The following is a 14,470-nucleotide window of genomic DNA, read 5'->3' as shown; positions in this document are numbered from 1 at the left end:
CGCGTGTATATGTGTATGCACGCAGAGATTTATATGTATATGTGTATTGTTACATAGACATAAGTCAAAGGGGTAAAAAACACAGCCCACCCTGCATAAGCTGGTTCTTGGCTGCTACAGTGAGGTTGATAGTAATAAAACAAGGTTCAATGGAACTGGGAAAAGCAAATGTACTTTCTTCAAACTATAAAATACACACAGTGGTGACATAGTTATATAACAAAAAAACATGCAGTACCTGTACCAGAGAACCACATAAAACAAGATACCATTGGCTTTCCCACAAAGGGGAAACTTATCTTCATTATAAACAAGGAGTCAGTGGAGAACTGTAAAGCTGAAATGCTGTTGGGAAACCAGGAATTCTAGCAGTTGGATCAAGGTGTCTGCCTAAGCTGTGAAGCTGCAGTTTCCATTAGAGTAACAAATCCATGACAAAGTGAAGGAAATGCCTAGCTTTCTTGTGAACAAGGCATACAGAGGTTGCCATGAAAATGTCAGCACGCAAGAACAGTGGGCACTCAAGACATCACATTGATTCCCTGCACTATGAAAAGGAAATAACCACAGAATCTCAAACCCAGATCTGGCAACCACTGATTTTTCCAAGCAACCACTGTACGTACATCTTCATGGAACTATAGTGTCTACTGGGATGATATAGAAACAAATGCTTATATGGGCCTGTTTTCGATCTCTTGTGAACTAGTGTAAATAAGGAGTAATGTCACTAAAATCAATGGAGCTGTACAAGTGTAGAACTAGTCTGAGAGGAGAATCAGGCCCATGACATCGGCTCTGAGGGTGTCATGTCACAACCGCACATGCCATTTTGACAGCATGTCAAAAGTCCCACTGTCAGCTGCACTGGAAAAAGAAAATCAGTGGAAAAATAAGGAATGCAATTTTATAAACACTCCATAAATGTCTTATAAATTAAGGTTGGATTTTCCAAAGTGCTTATGGACATTAGGAGCAGAAATCCTAATGAATTTCAATGGGGCTTGTGCTCCTAATTTCCTTAGGCTCTTAAAATACCACTCTAAATATATAGTTTTAAAAGGGAGAGGGAATGCATGTTTTATTCAGTCATTAGGGTGACCAACTCGTGACAATGGGAAAGATGCATTCACACCCAAAATAAAAGCTGTGTGAACCTCTAAAAGGAGGTATATTCCTCTTCTCGCTCTCACCTCCATATTCAGACTCTCACCCGCTTATAAGCATCTGTATATCCGAGGGTACAATTCTCCCCAACCGAAATAATTCTCCTTGAGGGGAGGGGAAGAATCTTTCTTGCAGACTGAAGCCAAAATGAGAGGCAAAAATATCCACGTTTAGCTAAGGAAAATGAAGGAGGAAAATCTTATATTTGGAAAGCAAATTTCGAACAAAAGTCACCTCATCAAATGAGACCTGGGCCAATGGGAAAGAGGGGTAGAGAGACAGTTCCAGGAGAGAGAAATGCATGTGTGCACGCTTGTATGAGATCAGCTGGAGTCTACCATTGAGGACAGCCCAAATGGGAAATACATCAAGACAGCTTGGCAGGCTCTGCAGAAGGGAATAGGAAACCTACAAGCAGGTTCTGATCTGGTTAAGAATTAATTTAAAAGAAACCCTCTTTCTAAGTTCATTTCAGATTGGGTAAATAAATGAAGCAAGAAGATAGCAGCTAACTCCCAGAGGTCTGGGAAGTTGCTCATTTCTTGGCCTGTCTTTGATGCCTGTCTTAACACTCCTTTCCCCACAACACTCACTCATTCAAGCTATTTTATGGAGGGGGGTGGGCGGAACTATATATGGTCACCACAAGCAGTCTCACCATGCAGTGATTTGCATTCCCACCATTAGGGCCTGATTGAAGGGAATGGAAATGCTCCTGTTAATTTCAATCCTTCTTTCAGAAAGTCTCTAACTCCTTACTTGAAATTGGAAGCTTTATTCATAATCCAGCACTTAGCCATAACCCGGATGTCTCTGAGTTTTACTATTTTGAATAGGTGAGACTCTTACTTTGAAAGTTTGGGATCCAATGGGCTGCGGCTTAAAGGGGGTCAGCCATGTGTCATTAAAAACATGGAGAGAAGACAGAGTGGGCAATTGTTATTATTGTTAAAGAAATGTTTCGAAAGGTTAGTTTGCTCTGTTGCAGCTGAGGTCTTGCCTAAAGGGAAATGTATTTTTTTTAATCAAGGAAATATCTTTTCTAAACACACAGCGCTTCTAATTTCACAATAAATGGTTCAATTTCTACTGAAAAATAGCAAGAGAGAAATGGAGCACTGTTTCTGAACCCTCTCAAACTCCACGTTGCTCCTAGCTACCTCCTTCTGACGGGTCGGTTTCTCTCTCTCTCTCTACCTCCTGCACTGGGAGTTGGCCAGACTTCCAAACTAGACCTCTCATCTGAAACTTGATCTTGCTGAGTTTGGGCCTCTGAATTTACACAGCTTATTGCACAGAATGATTGAATCTAGGTCAGAATACACTGACTGAATTGATTTAGCTATAGATATACTCCCCCCCCTTTTCGGAATAAAAAGTGAAGTCCTAAAAAACCAGCCAGGAGTGCTATCAAAAACCTGAGAGTACTACTAGAATCCTAAGAGACAGAGCAGGGGCTTGTGAGGGAATGCAACTTGCTTGTTTTATTATTGTACTCTACTCAAACTGCTGCTACAGTTTGACTATTACTTGCAGCTTTGAGCGTAGTGAGAAAAAAAACCCATGACTTTTATGTTTTTTGCTAAGTTCTCCCCACGTCCTTTCAGTGCCTTTCTGAAAAGATCCATGAGACTGCAGAGACTGGACTGTGAAAGGTCATAATCTCTTCATGATGCTGCAAAACAGAGATTGGGAGGGATTGGTGATGACCTATTGATATGTATCAATAACAACAATAAGCTTATTATAGGGCCTTTCATCCTACAGTGTCCCAAAAAGCTTTCCAGACCATGGGAAAGAGCCACAGAATGTTCTGGGGGCCCTTGACTCACCTTATAATCTGTAGAAGTGATAGGTACTAAGCACCTACCATGAGGTGCTTTTCAGAATCAGGCCTAACAAAGGGCACAGGAATCCCTTAATTCACCATGGAAGTGCATCCATAGTAATGCTAATGCAGTTTAGATCAAGGACTATACTTGTGAGAGGCTAACTCCACTCCTTATTGGAGAATGTGTATAGAGCCAGCTGGCCACAATTCCATCTCATAACAGAGGAGGGAGGAAAAAGGAGTAGGAAATAATTTACTAAGAGTGTCCCATGTGGGTTAAATGTCCCATCCATCCTGGTCAATGAGAACACTGCTGTTTTTACCAACAACACAAAAGGGTCAGCAGAGTTCATTGGCCTTGCCCCTCCTATCTCCTTTTAACCTCTTGATCAGACCCACTGGAGCTGAAATCGGTGGGTGGCTAGGGGAGGAGGCAGCATGCTGACAGGCTCACCTCTGCTCTGCCGGGCTGTAGGTCTGTCCTCTCTGACAGCTGCTGATGGTGATGGGGTCGAAGTTGTGGAAGGAACGGAGGGCCACCCCAGAGATGGCCACATACGGGGAGCTGAAGCTAATGAGGACAGCCTGGGTGTGGTAGAAGGGGTGACTGAGGTCATGGATCACAGGGATAATCAGGGGATTGTTCCTGCAGCTCAGAACGTGGACACCTGTCAGAAGACACAAGACCGGGGAAGATGGGGGGGGAGGGGTCAGTACTTTGCACAATTACACCCACATGCCATTAGCACTTCAGAAGCATTCAGCCATTATGGAAAAGCCCTACAGAATTTAACAGTTACAATACAGGAGGTTTGGGGAGCCATCTCCTAAAATTTTACGGAGAAGTATAGAATCAGATAGGATCTGATAGAATCAGATCTGTAGAATCAGATAGGATAGTCCAAATAACTCAAAGAAAGGCTTCTGTTCTCTCCGGTAATTTCTGTAGGCTTTTAGAATAATTTCTATTAAACCTTACTCCACTTCTATTAAACCCTATTAAAGCAGGAGCAACTATATTAAAGGGAATGGAGTTACCACTACTATTAAAACAGCATAAGCAAGCAAATGATTAGACTTTTTGTGCTATGCACCGAAACATGTAACTGCACAAACAGAATGGGTAGCTTTGTGCAAAATGGGCAGTTTACCAGTGGTTTCTTTGCAGCTGTGTGCAATTCCCCACTGGATGCAGGACATACACCAGTTTGTTTGTTTGGTCATTTGATTTTTTTTTTTAAACAAAGTAGCTTCTTGCTTTTCCCGAACAGGGCAATACTGTGTTGATTAGCCAGGGGAGAGATACAGGTGTGTGGTGGGAGAAAATGAGGATTTAAAGGTGACCCTGAGATGAAAATAAGCCAAAGATGCTTGAATTCTGTCCATTTCAGGGAGGTACGATGCACCATCCTCAGAGATGCTGAGCACCTCTCTCAACCCATTAACTTCAGTAGGAGAGGTGGACACTCAGTAGCTGCTCAGCACCTCCTGGGATCAGGCCATAGTACAGAAAGACTGAGCTTAATGGGCCAAATACATTCTTGCAGTAACCCTACTTTAATTTCATTTGAGTTACCTCAGGAGTCAATTGGGCTGCAACTCCATTCACTCCAATTTGTTGCACCAGCAATGAATGTTCAGTCCTTATTCCACTGACTTCTGAGCTGCATAAAGGATGAATTTGGCCCCAGGTCCATTCACCTCACTGGAGTTCCATCAGCGATGGATTTGGCCCAGTGCCTTTGGTGACACCGATACACTTACAAATTTGAGACGAAATTCTATTTGCGTGTTTAACTGGCTCAGAGATTCCCCCCACCCCATTCACATTTCTTGACTCAAGGTGTGGGGGTATTTTTTTTTCTTAGAAAGTGATTTCCAGTAATTAAGACAGGCTTCTGATTATTCTCTTTAAACCTCTCTCTTTGAAACTGCCCTTTTTTATGTGTTGCTCTCCTTGTCCTTCTTCCAGCAATAATAAATAAAATAAATAATAATAATAATAATAAATAAAAGGCTTCTCTTCTCCTTTGGTTCCTATCTGACCCTGAACTAACCTCTCTGTCTGCTTGCCTCCCAGAGGTCTTTTGATATGAGCTCCCTGAGGAACGGTGCAGGTTTTGCACTTAGAAACAGGTGCAGTTAATTTGTAAATTGAGCCCCACTGGAATCCCAGGATTCCAAATCCCTTGGACGTTTCTGCTGTCTTTGATGGAAAGCCCCAAAGTCCTCAGTGTCGGGCTGTTTATTCATTTTGATTCAATTCCTAGCAGTCAGGTATCTGCAACAAAACAGATCACCACAACGGGCGCTACTAATTAGTGCTTCAATTCCCAACAAGGGAAAATGGGTTATGGACACTGAACTCTCTCTTTCTTCCTAGACAGAGCCCATCCAAGACCATACTGGGCAGACCCACATAGGAGAGAAATATCTGCATGGTTGTCTAATCTATCTGGTGCATGACTTATATTTTTCACATGCTGTCCTGGTGGGTAAAAATGCAATCCTCATCACATTCTCTCCTAGGCAAGGCACCATGGACCCCTGACGTCATTTTTTACTAAGTCCAGAAGACACAATAAAAACATGTTCTAATAAATGTCGTTAAATCTGTTGTCTCTTTCTGCCTCTTATACCTAAGTCTCATTGTCTGTACATAAAAGGCCAGAAGGGGCAACTGTGACCACGTAGTCTGACCTCCTGTTTAACATATGACACAGAACTTCCCCAAAACAATTCCTCTAGGCTCCTTTCAATTTAGGTAGTTAGTCTGTCTTTATTCATTTAATAACACACCTCACAAAGGCACAGAATGGGCCTGATCCTGCAGTCAGTAAAACAGCCACTGAAGTAAATGGTAGCTTTGGCTGAGTAAGAACTGCTGAGCTGAGTCTTATATATTCCTCCCTTCTATTCAGCTACAAAAAGCAACCTAGCCTGGGATGGTCCAAGGGGCCTTTCCATGATGAAAGGAGTCCCTTGACTGTGAAGATTTGCAGGCATCAGTTTGGAGAGTGTCAAACTCATGTTGCAACTTCTTGCAAGATTTCAAAACTTTGCTCTTGATCGCTGCTTCTCCTTTCTCTCTCCTGCATCCTCTCAGTCTGTCTCTCCGTATAGTTGTATGTTATCTGTTAGTTACCATGGTCAGCTCTCTGTCATTTATATTTAAGAAGGTGGCCACCATAGGGAGACTACAAGTCACTCTGCTGTGAAAAGAGAAGGATGCTGCTGACTCAAGGTGTGCTGTATACTCCGGGACTGTCGCTTAAGGAAACCTGGTTGGCTAGAGCAATGCGCTGGGCTTATCTGGATACATTTCATTCAGTGCTAAATGGGAGTCACCCACATAAATTCCTGTTTATTCTGCTGCGAGTGAACCCCCTAGAGACTTGCCTTTGTTTCAGGCCCAGTTAATTTTGAGTGGGAAACCTGTCAAATATCCTTTCTCCTGCCTTGGTCTCCTTCCTCCTCCTCTCTACAGACAGAAAAGGGTAAGAAAATCCAGAAAAGGGGGAATGATTTAGGAGAGTGTCTGAAAACAATAATAATCCCTCTGCACTCCAGCCATCAGAATACCTGCAAAGGCTACTACTCCTCCTCCCTGCCACACACACACACCTGGTATATGGATAACAGCAGTGGCAAATGGGCTTCTTCAGGTTTTGGGGGCTGCAGCCTCAACAAAAGCCATCTGCAAAGGCTGCAGGGATGGCAGCAAGAGGCTTTATGATAAATATACAGAAGGGCTCAGCTCCCATCATCAAGGCCAGAAGCTCAGAAGCACTCAGCACCCAACCTGCTATGGTCTTTTAAAAACCTCCCCATTGGAGCTGCTGGGTGATGAGCACTTTTGAAAATGTGGCCCTTATTTTGATTCCTACAGGGGAGCTGAGCATTTCCAAAATTTTAGCCCACTGTGATTAGTTGCTGCATAGTCTCAATGGGCATGACAATACCTGACTAGCAGCACAGACTTGCAATAAACCCCAGCTCTTGGAGCTTGAAGTGGGTACGTCTTCCTGATGGCGCTCTACTCCAGCAACACTAGTCTGCTGGTGGGAAAGCTGAACAGGGTACTGGCCTTACTCTGAATTGGGGTGGAGCAAACAGAGGAAACCGATGGAAGAAGAAAGGCAAAGCTCATTGCAAAACTGTCTTACCAAGATCATGGTTTTGCTTCTTGGTGTCAAACAGTTGCACAGTGATCGTTTCCTGCTTCTGATCCAGATAGTGTGTTCCATCAGTGACCAAGTGGACAATGATAGCAGCAGCTACCATGGGCTGAGAAAAATATGCCTGAGAGAGAAGAAGGAAGCATAGTGAATCAGGTGCAGAATTGGTGTGGGTCACGGGTTTTTACTTTTTTAAGATATAATGTCCGAAGCATCACTTTTCAGTAGCAGTTCTTGTCACAAACCACACAAAAGTCTTCTTTTGTCCGTGCTCACAACGTTGTGATTTTTAATTTTGCAAAAAAGGTAAGTCAAAAAAAGGAAAGTCACTGCCCTGGTATGTGTGTATCTCTTACCTTGAGCCAGAAAATGGTCTGAGCCATATGGGTATACGGTAAGTTGGCTGTGCAGGGATACCAGGCATACTCAGACACCACATCACTCAGGTCCATCACCTTAGTTCGGCACACCTGACCGACACAGGGAAATGTTACAATGTATTCAGATTCAAGTATAAAATGGATATGACTATCAAAAGAGGTGCTGGTGTCCATAAGAACTGAAAATGCTACTTATAATACCATTAGGTTATTAGACATTATTTTTAGGTCATATATACCACTGGATTATTCCACAATGATACCACGAACAGGAACACCAGACTCATAGTGGCACTGTGTTTGCCAAAAGAAAGTTTTCTTTTGTGATTAATTGGTTAAGGGTGGAGTTTTCAAAAGTGCCCAGGCTAACTTTGCTCCCACTGAAGTCAAGGTACTAAAATAATCAATGGATGGAGAGATATTTGCAGTGTTGTTGTAGCCATATTAGTCCCAGGATATGAGAGACAAGGTAGGTGAGGTAATATCTTTTATTAGATCATCCTCTGTTAGTGGAGGTACCAGCTTTCGAGCTTTTGAAGCACTCCTTCCCTGGACCTGCAAAAGACTGTGGGTAGTTCAAAAGCTTGTAAAGAAGTTGGGCCAATAAAAGATATTACTTCACCTACTTTGCTTCTTAGATACATAGACAGATAGGATATTGTGGATGCAGCCAGCACTATCTACACACTGGTTTCAGCGTAGCAGCCGTGTTAGTCTGTATTTGCAAAAAGAAAAGGAGTACTTGTGGCACCTTAGAGACTAACAAATTTATTAGAGCATAAGCATCCGATGAAGTGAGCTGTAGCTCACGAAAGCTTATGCTCTAATAAATTTGTTAGTCTCTAAGGTGCCACAAGTACTCCTTTTCTTTTTATCTACACACTGTGTCTTTCTATTTAAAACCTGCATGTTACTAACTGTTACTAGCCGGCTTTCTCTTCAGGATGGCTACAGATGACCATGTGAAATTGAAAATACATGCAATCAGGAATGCATTGCCTCCACAACCCAACCTGAAATGGGCCCTGATAGGAAAATGGTGATCTTATTAATTAGTTTCTTTAATCAAAATCACCTTCTTCTCACATCTACAATTCATCCCATAGCATGCAATTCCCATAGCAACCCATACAATTCCCATAGCATCCCATACAATTCATCCCCCAGTGAGGCAGAGGTGAAAATGAGATGGGATTATCTGCAAACCTCTCCATTCTGCTCAAGAACAAATATGGCATATCTGAAATGGTGGGACAGGTGAAAAGGGCTAGGGAGGGTACAGGGATTTAAGTGCATAAGAAACCCAGAGCACAGTCAGTATGGAAGACGTGAAAAATAATCTTCAGGAAATGACATGGATTTTCTCTTGCACAATCGTAGCTAAGTGAGATAGTTTTTTAAATGTATATATGTGGCTGTGAATTATTAGCCCCCATAGTGCTGCCTCTGGAGAAAACTGAGTAGAAGAACAGCAAAGCTGCAGCGCTTTGAACATTAAAACCACAACTGCATATGTAGGATGCCTTCCTTTCAAGGATCTCAATGCCCTTTACTGATGCCCCTCTGCAAACTCAGCAACATTATTATCTGGAGAACACGAGGCACAAAGAGGTGAAGTGTTTTCCTCATGGTCACACAAGTTGGTAGCAGAGACAAGAATCCAAACCTGGAGGCCAAGGAACCTCGATTGTCTAAGGCCCTGACTCTGCAATTGGGACCACAAGTGCAGAGGCCTGCATTGGGCAGAGCTATGTTCCGTTGGGTGCAGTGGTGGGTCTGACTGCAAAAGTGGGGCCTCAACGGAGAGCTCCAAAGTCAATACATTGCAAATAGCCTATTCCCTGAAACTACACCACTGTTGTTGTTGTTTTTAAAACGGGAACAGAGCATATTACAAGAGCTATTTTGATAGTGAAAAATACAGTGTCCATTCAGTAATTGTGCACCGAACTCTGTTCCCGGTCTCGGCAGGCAAATGCTGAGAGTGCTTGGAATGCCTGGGAATGGAGCAATCGGATTGGCCAAAAGTGAGGTAATAGCTTCTAAAATTTGAATCCCTAAAGGCCCAGTGCTGAGGAATCTATGCACAAAATATAAATCAGCTTTAATGGGCTGGAAGAAGATTTTTAGTTTTGTTTTTTTTTAAACGACTGGGACCAAGCTTCATTGAGGCTAGCCAGTGGATAGTGTTACATTTTACAACAGTGCAAGACTTTACATAAACTATCTTTGGCATTTGAAATCCAGTCCAACAATTCAACATGTATCATTTCACAATTCTCCTTTCTTGCATTTTCAGCAGCCTCTCTCTTGTTGGGAGCATGGATTTTGTTTTAATATTGTACCTATCCAGTTAGGACATGTGTCTTACTCACATCTGCAATTTAAATGGTCATAGAACTCTTTGACAGGAACAAAGATCTCACTGCTTTTATATTGTTTTGTTCTTTTTCTTGTTTCTCTACTAACTCTATCAGCACAAAAAGCTGGTTGAGAGAAACAGGAGAGCTAGGGTTTGGCTCATTTTAAATGCCACTTAAAAGATGTGTGAGAACCAATATTAAAAACAGGCCCAGACCTTCACCAAAAATTTGAACAAAACCCAAAACAAACCATTGTTGAGGATCAGAAAAACTCTGATAACTTTTAAATAGCTAGTTTTCACTTTTTGTGAACCAGAACTGTAGCTCTTTCTGGTTTTATCTGGGAACATAAGCAGAATCCTTAACATCTCACAAGAAAGTCTGCTCCTAGGAGATTTCTACTTCAATTCTGCAGACTCAGTAGATTTGGCTAGTTTGAAAAAGGTTCAGATAAGCACCCCAACCTTCTGAGGCTGACCTATCACTACTTATGCAAACAATTCAGAACATTGTGGGGGGAGGGGGGTGTGAAGATCAAGGGGAAAGCTGTGATTGACAGGGGTCTGAGCAAGTCTAATCCATGTGGTGTTAAGAATGGCTGCGGGAGTTGTACCATTGTTAATGCTGGAGTTACCAATTGATAGCAAATTTCCCTAGTGTGGTCAAGTTCCTTAAGTGTTGTGCCATAACAACCTGATTAGATTAACTGTCCCACTCTCTGACAGATTTCACCATTTCAATATTCCTTCTAATGCACATGGTGAATGTATCCTTTTCTCAGTTCTAGCCAATTACTGATTGCCACAAAGCAATTGCAAAGTACCTACATGAATTACTTGCTAGGAGCTTCCCCATGTTTCCCTTTCAAGCATCCGTGCCAGAGTATATGACGGCCAACAGCACCAAAGAGCTCTAGCTTCAGACCCTTATTACTAGAAGCCCAACAGGTTTAACCTACAAATGAGGGAACAATTCCCTATCTGACAGGGTTTCTGTGAGGATAAAAACCATTAAAGACAGAGAGGCACTCAGAGGATACCATGATGAGGCCTACAGACACATGAAGGATCTATCTCTGCAAGCAAGCGTGTGTTGGTCATGTACCATTCAACCCAGCCAAGCAACCATTCAGCCCAGACAAAGCAACCCCCAAGTGCAGTCAAGCAAAGCTCCTATTTGCACTAATGGGACTCACCCCTACTTGAAACAGTTATAAGGAAAAATCTGCAATTAATAGCAGCTGTGCCTATCTATACCAGGAGTTTGAGCCAGTGCAGCTACCCAGGTAGGTGGCCTCAGATGGCTGCAAGTAGATTTGGCTAGTTAGGGCAAATCTCCAGTGCATATATAAGACCATAGTGTATGATCTGGTCTGTTCTCACTTCCTCCAAATCAAGCCTTGCTGCTGATCATCAGAGCTGCACAGTGTCTCATCTGGTGACAATGAGCAGGGTGGCTTTCAGGTGAGACGGTTTAAAGTGGATGTAATATTTACGTATGCAATGCTGATATGTGGCGTTGTGGTGTGCTGTTAAGGGCCCACTGCTTCCTGCTGTAGCGGGGGGCTGCATTTCAGCACTGGCCAAAACAATTCCTAGTTGTAGGATTACAGTAATAAAATTGCTTTGGGATCCTTTGCGATGAAACATGCCGAACACAGTACTGTTTGCGAAAGAGCAAGCCCCAAATGAGTACAATGGGTTCTACGGTTACAATTCACTGTGACAAGTATATTTGTGCTGGGACACAAAGTCCTGCACAGGAACTGTAGAAGGTGTGATGGATCTGCTAAGCAGGAAACTACGATTCCCATCAACCCCCTTCCAACAGCACATTCCCCCTCTCAGTGGGCCAGGTAGGAGGAGGGGCAGACACCCCATGAAAAGACCCTGAGCCAGCAAGAAGTTCAAGTGACCTGGAAGCAGCAATGACATAGCTAGCCAGGAACTGCAGGGAAGAGAAACCCAGAGTGCACTGCATACAGAGTAGGCTGCAGCAGAACCTAAGGCCTAGGTGTGAAGCAGAGTGAGACTGTCAGACACTCAGCTGGGACTTATGCTGGAAGGGCAGAAGCTGGACAGAGAGCTGGTGCAGAGGGGCCCCAACACAAGAGACCAACACCACTAAGAGATCCTGGCATGGAAATCTGCAAGCTTTGCATAGAATCTGGACTGCAGGAGGCATCCCCAGGGAAGAGTATAAAAATATTGCTCGGGCATGCAGGAGTGAAATAAGGAAGACCAAATCACACCTGGAGTTGCAGCTAGTGAGAGATGTTAAGAGTAACAAGAAGGGTTTCTTCAGGTATGTTAGCAACAAGAAGAAAGTCAAGGAAAGTGTGGGCCCCTTACTGAATGAGGGAGGCAACCTAGTGACAGAGGATGTGGAAAAAGCTAATGTACTCAATGCTTTTTTTGCCTCTGTCTTCACGAACAAGGTCAGCTCCCAGACTGTGGCACTGGGCAGCACAGCATGGGGAGGAGGTGACCAGCCCTCTGTGGAGAAAGAAGTGGCTCGGGACTATTTAGAAAAGCTGGATGAGCACAAGTCCATGGGGCCGGATGTGCTGCATCTGAGAGTGCTAAAGGAGTTTGCGGATGTGATTGTGATTGGCCATTATCTTTGAAAACTCATGGCGATTGGGGGAGGTCCCGGACTACTGGAAAAAGGCTAATGTAGTGCCCATCTTTAAAAAAGGGAAGAAGGAGGATTCTGGGAACTACAGGCCAGTCAGCCTCACCTCAGTCCCTGGAAAAATCATGGAGCAGGTCCTCAAGGAATCAATTCTGAAGCACTTAGAGGAGAGGAAAGTGATCAGGAACAGTCAGCATGGATTCATCAAGGGCAAGTCATGCCTGACTAATCTAATTGCCTTTTGCGACGAGATAACTGGCTCTGTGGATGAGGGGAAAGCAGTGGACATGTTGTTCCTTGACTTTAGCAAAGCTTTTGACACGGTCTCCCACAGTATTCTTGCCAGCAAGTTAAAGAAGTATGGGCTGGATGAATGGACTATAAGGTGGAAAGAAAGTTGGCTAGATTGTCGGGCTCAACCGGTAGTGATCAATGGCTCCATGTCTAGTTGGCAGCCGGTATCAAGTAGAATGCCCCAAGGGTCGGTCCTCGGGCCGGTTTTGTTCAATATCTTCATTAATGATCTGGAGGATGGTGTGGATTGCACCCTCAGCAAGTTTGCAGATGACACTAACCTGGGAGGAGAGGTGGATACGCTGGAGGGTAGGGATAGGATACAGAGGGCCCTAGACAAATTAGAGGATTGGGCCAAAAGAAATCTGATGAGGATCAACAAGGACAAGTACAGAGTTGCATGTAGGATGGAAGAATCCCATGCACCACTACAGACTAGGGACCAAATGGCTAGGCAGCAGTTCTGCAGAAAAGGACCTAGGGGTTACAGTGGACGAGAAGCTGGATATGAGTCAACAGTGTGCCCTTGTTGCCAAGAAGGCCAATGGCATTTTGGGATCTATAAGTAGGGGCATTGCCAGCAGATCGAGGGATGTGATCGTTCCCCTCTATTCAACATTGGTGAGGCCTCATCTGGAGTACTGTGTCTGGTTTTGGGCCCCACACTACAAGAAGGATGTGGGAAAATTGGAGAGAGTCCAGGGGAGGGCAACAAAATGATTAGGGGACTGGAACACATGACTCATGAGGAGAGGCTGAAGGAACTGGGATTGTTTAGTCTGTGGAAGAGAAGAATGAGGGAGGATTTGATAGCTGCTTTCAACTCCCTGAAAGGGGGTTCCAAAGAGGATGGATCTAGACTGTTCTCAGTGGTAGCAGATGACAGAACGAGGAGTAATGGTCTCAAGTTGCAGTGGGGGAGGTTTAGGTTGGATATTAGGAAAAACTTTTTCAGTAGGAGGGTGGTGAAATACTGGAATGCGTTACCTAGGGAGGTGGTGGAATCTCCTTCCTTAGAAGTTTTTAAGGTCAGGCTTGACAAAGCTCTGGCTAGGATGATTTAGTTGTGGATTGGTCCTGCTTTGCGCCGGGGGTTTTTCATAGATTCATAGATACTAAGGTCAGAAGGGACCATTCTGATCATCTAGTCCGACCTCCTGCACAGCGCAGGCCACAGAATCTCACCCACCCACACCTATGAAAAACCTCACCTATGTCTGAGCTATTGAAGTCCTTAAATCATGATTTAAAGACTTCAAGGAGCAGAGAAGCCTCCCTCAAGTCAACCATGCCCCATGCTACAGAGGAAGGCGAAAAACCTCCAGGGCCTCTCCAATCTGCCCTGGAGGAAAATTCCTTCCCGACCCCAAATATGGCAATCAGCTAAACCCTGAGCATATGGGCAAGATTCACCAGCCAGATACTACAGAAAATTCTTTCCTGGGTAACTCAGATCCCATCCATCTAATATCCCATCTCAGGGGATTAGTCCTATTTACCCTGAATATTTAAAGATCAATTAGTTACCAAAATCCCATTATCCCATCATACCATCTCCTCCATAAACTTATCAAGTAGAATCTTAAAACCAGATAGATCTTTTGCCCCCACTGATTCCCTTGG

The 14,470-nt window shown here is 43.7% G+C and overlaps 1 protein-coding gene across 1 annotated transcript in view; it reads right to left on the bottom strand.

Moving 5' to 3' along the window:
* Positions 1-14,470, bottom strand: part of PAPPA (pappalysin 1) — a 228,182-nt gene that overhangs the window by 72,128 nt on the left and 141,584 nt on the right. Inside the window, exons 11-13 of the mRNA XM_038374672.2 lie at positions 7,533-7,646; positions 7,165-7,300; positions 3,453-3,666 (exon numbers count right to left, since the gene is read on the bottom strand). Of these exons, the coding sequence (XP_038230600.1) occupies positions 3,453-3,666; positions 7,165-7,300; positions 7,533-7,646 (464 nt within the window). The remainder of the gene's footprint in view (positions 1-3,452; positions 3,667-7,164; positions 7,301-7,532; positions 7,647-14,470) is intronic.

Source organism: Dermochelys coriacea, chromosome 16, assembly GCF_009764565.3.
Source record: "Dermochelys coriacea isolate rDerCor1 chromosome 16, rDerCor1.pri.v4, whole genome shotgun sequence".
NCBI lineage: Eukaryota > Metazoa > Chordata > Testudines > Dermochelyidae > Dermochelys > Dermochelys coriacea.
The sequence above is the reverse complement of the archived record's forward strand: the minus strand, read 5'-3'. Positions and strand labels throughout refer to the sequence as shown.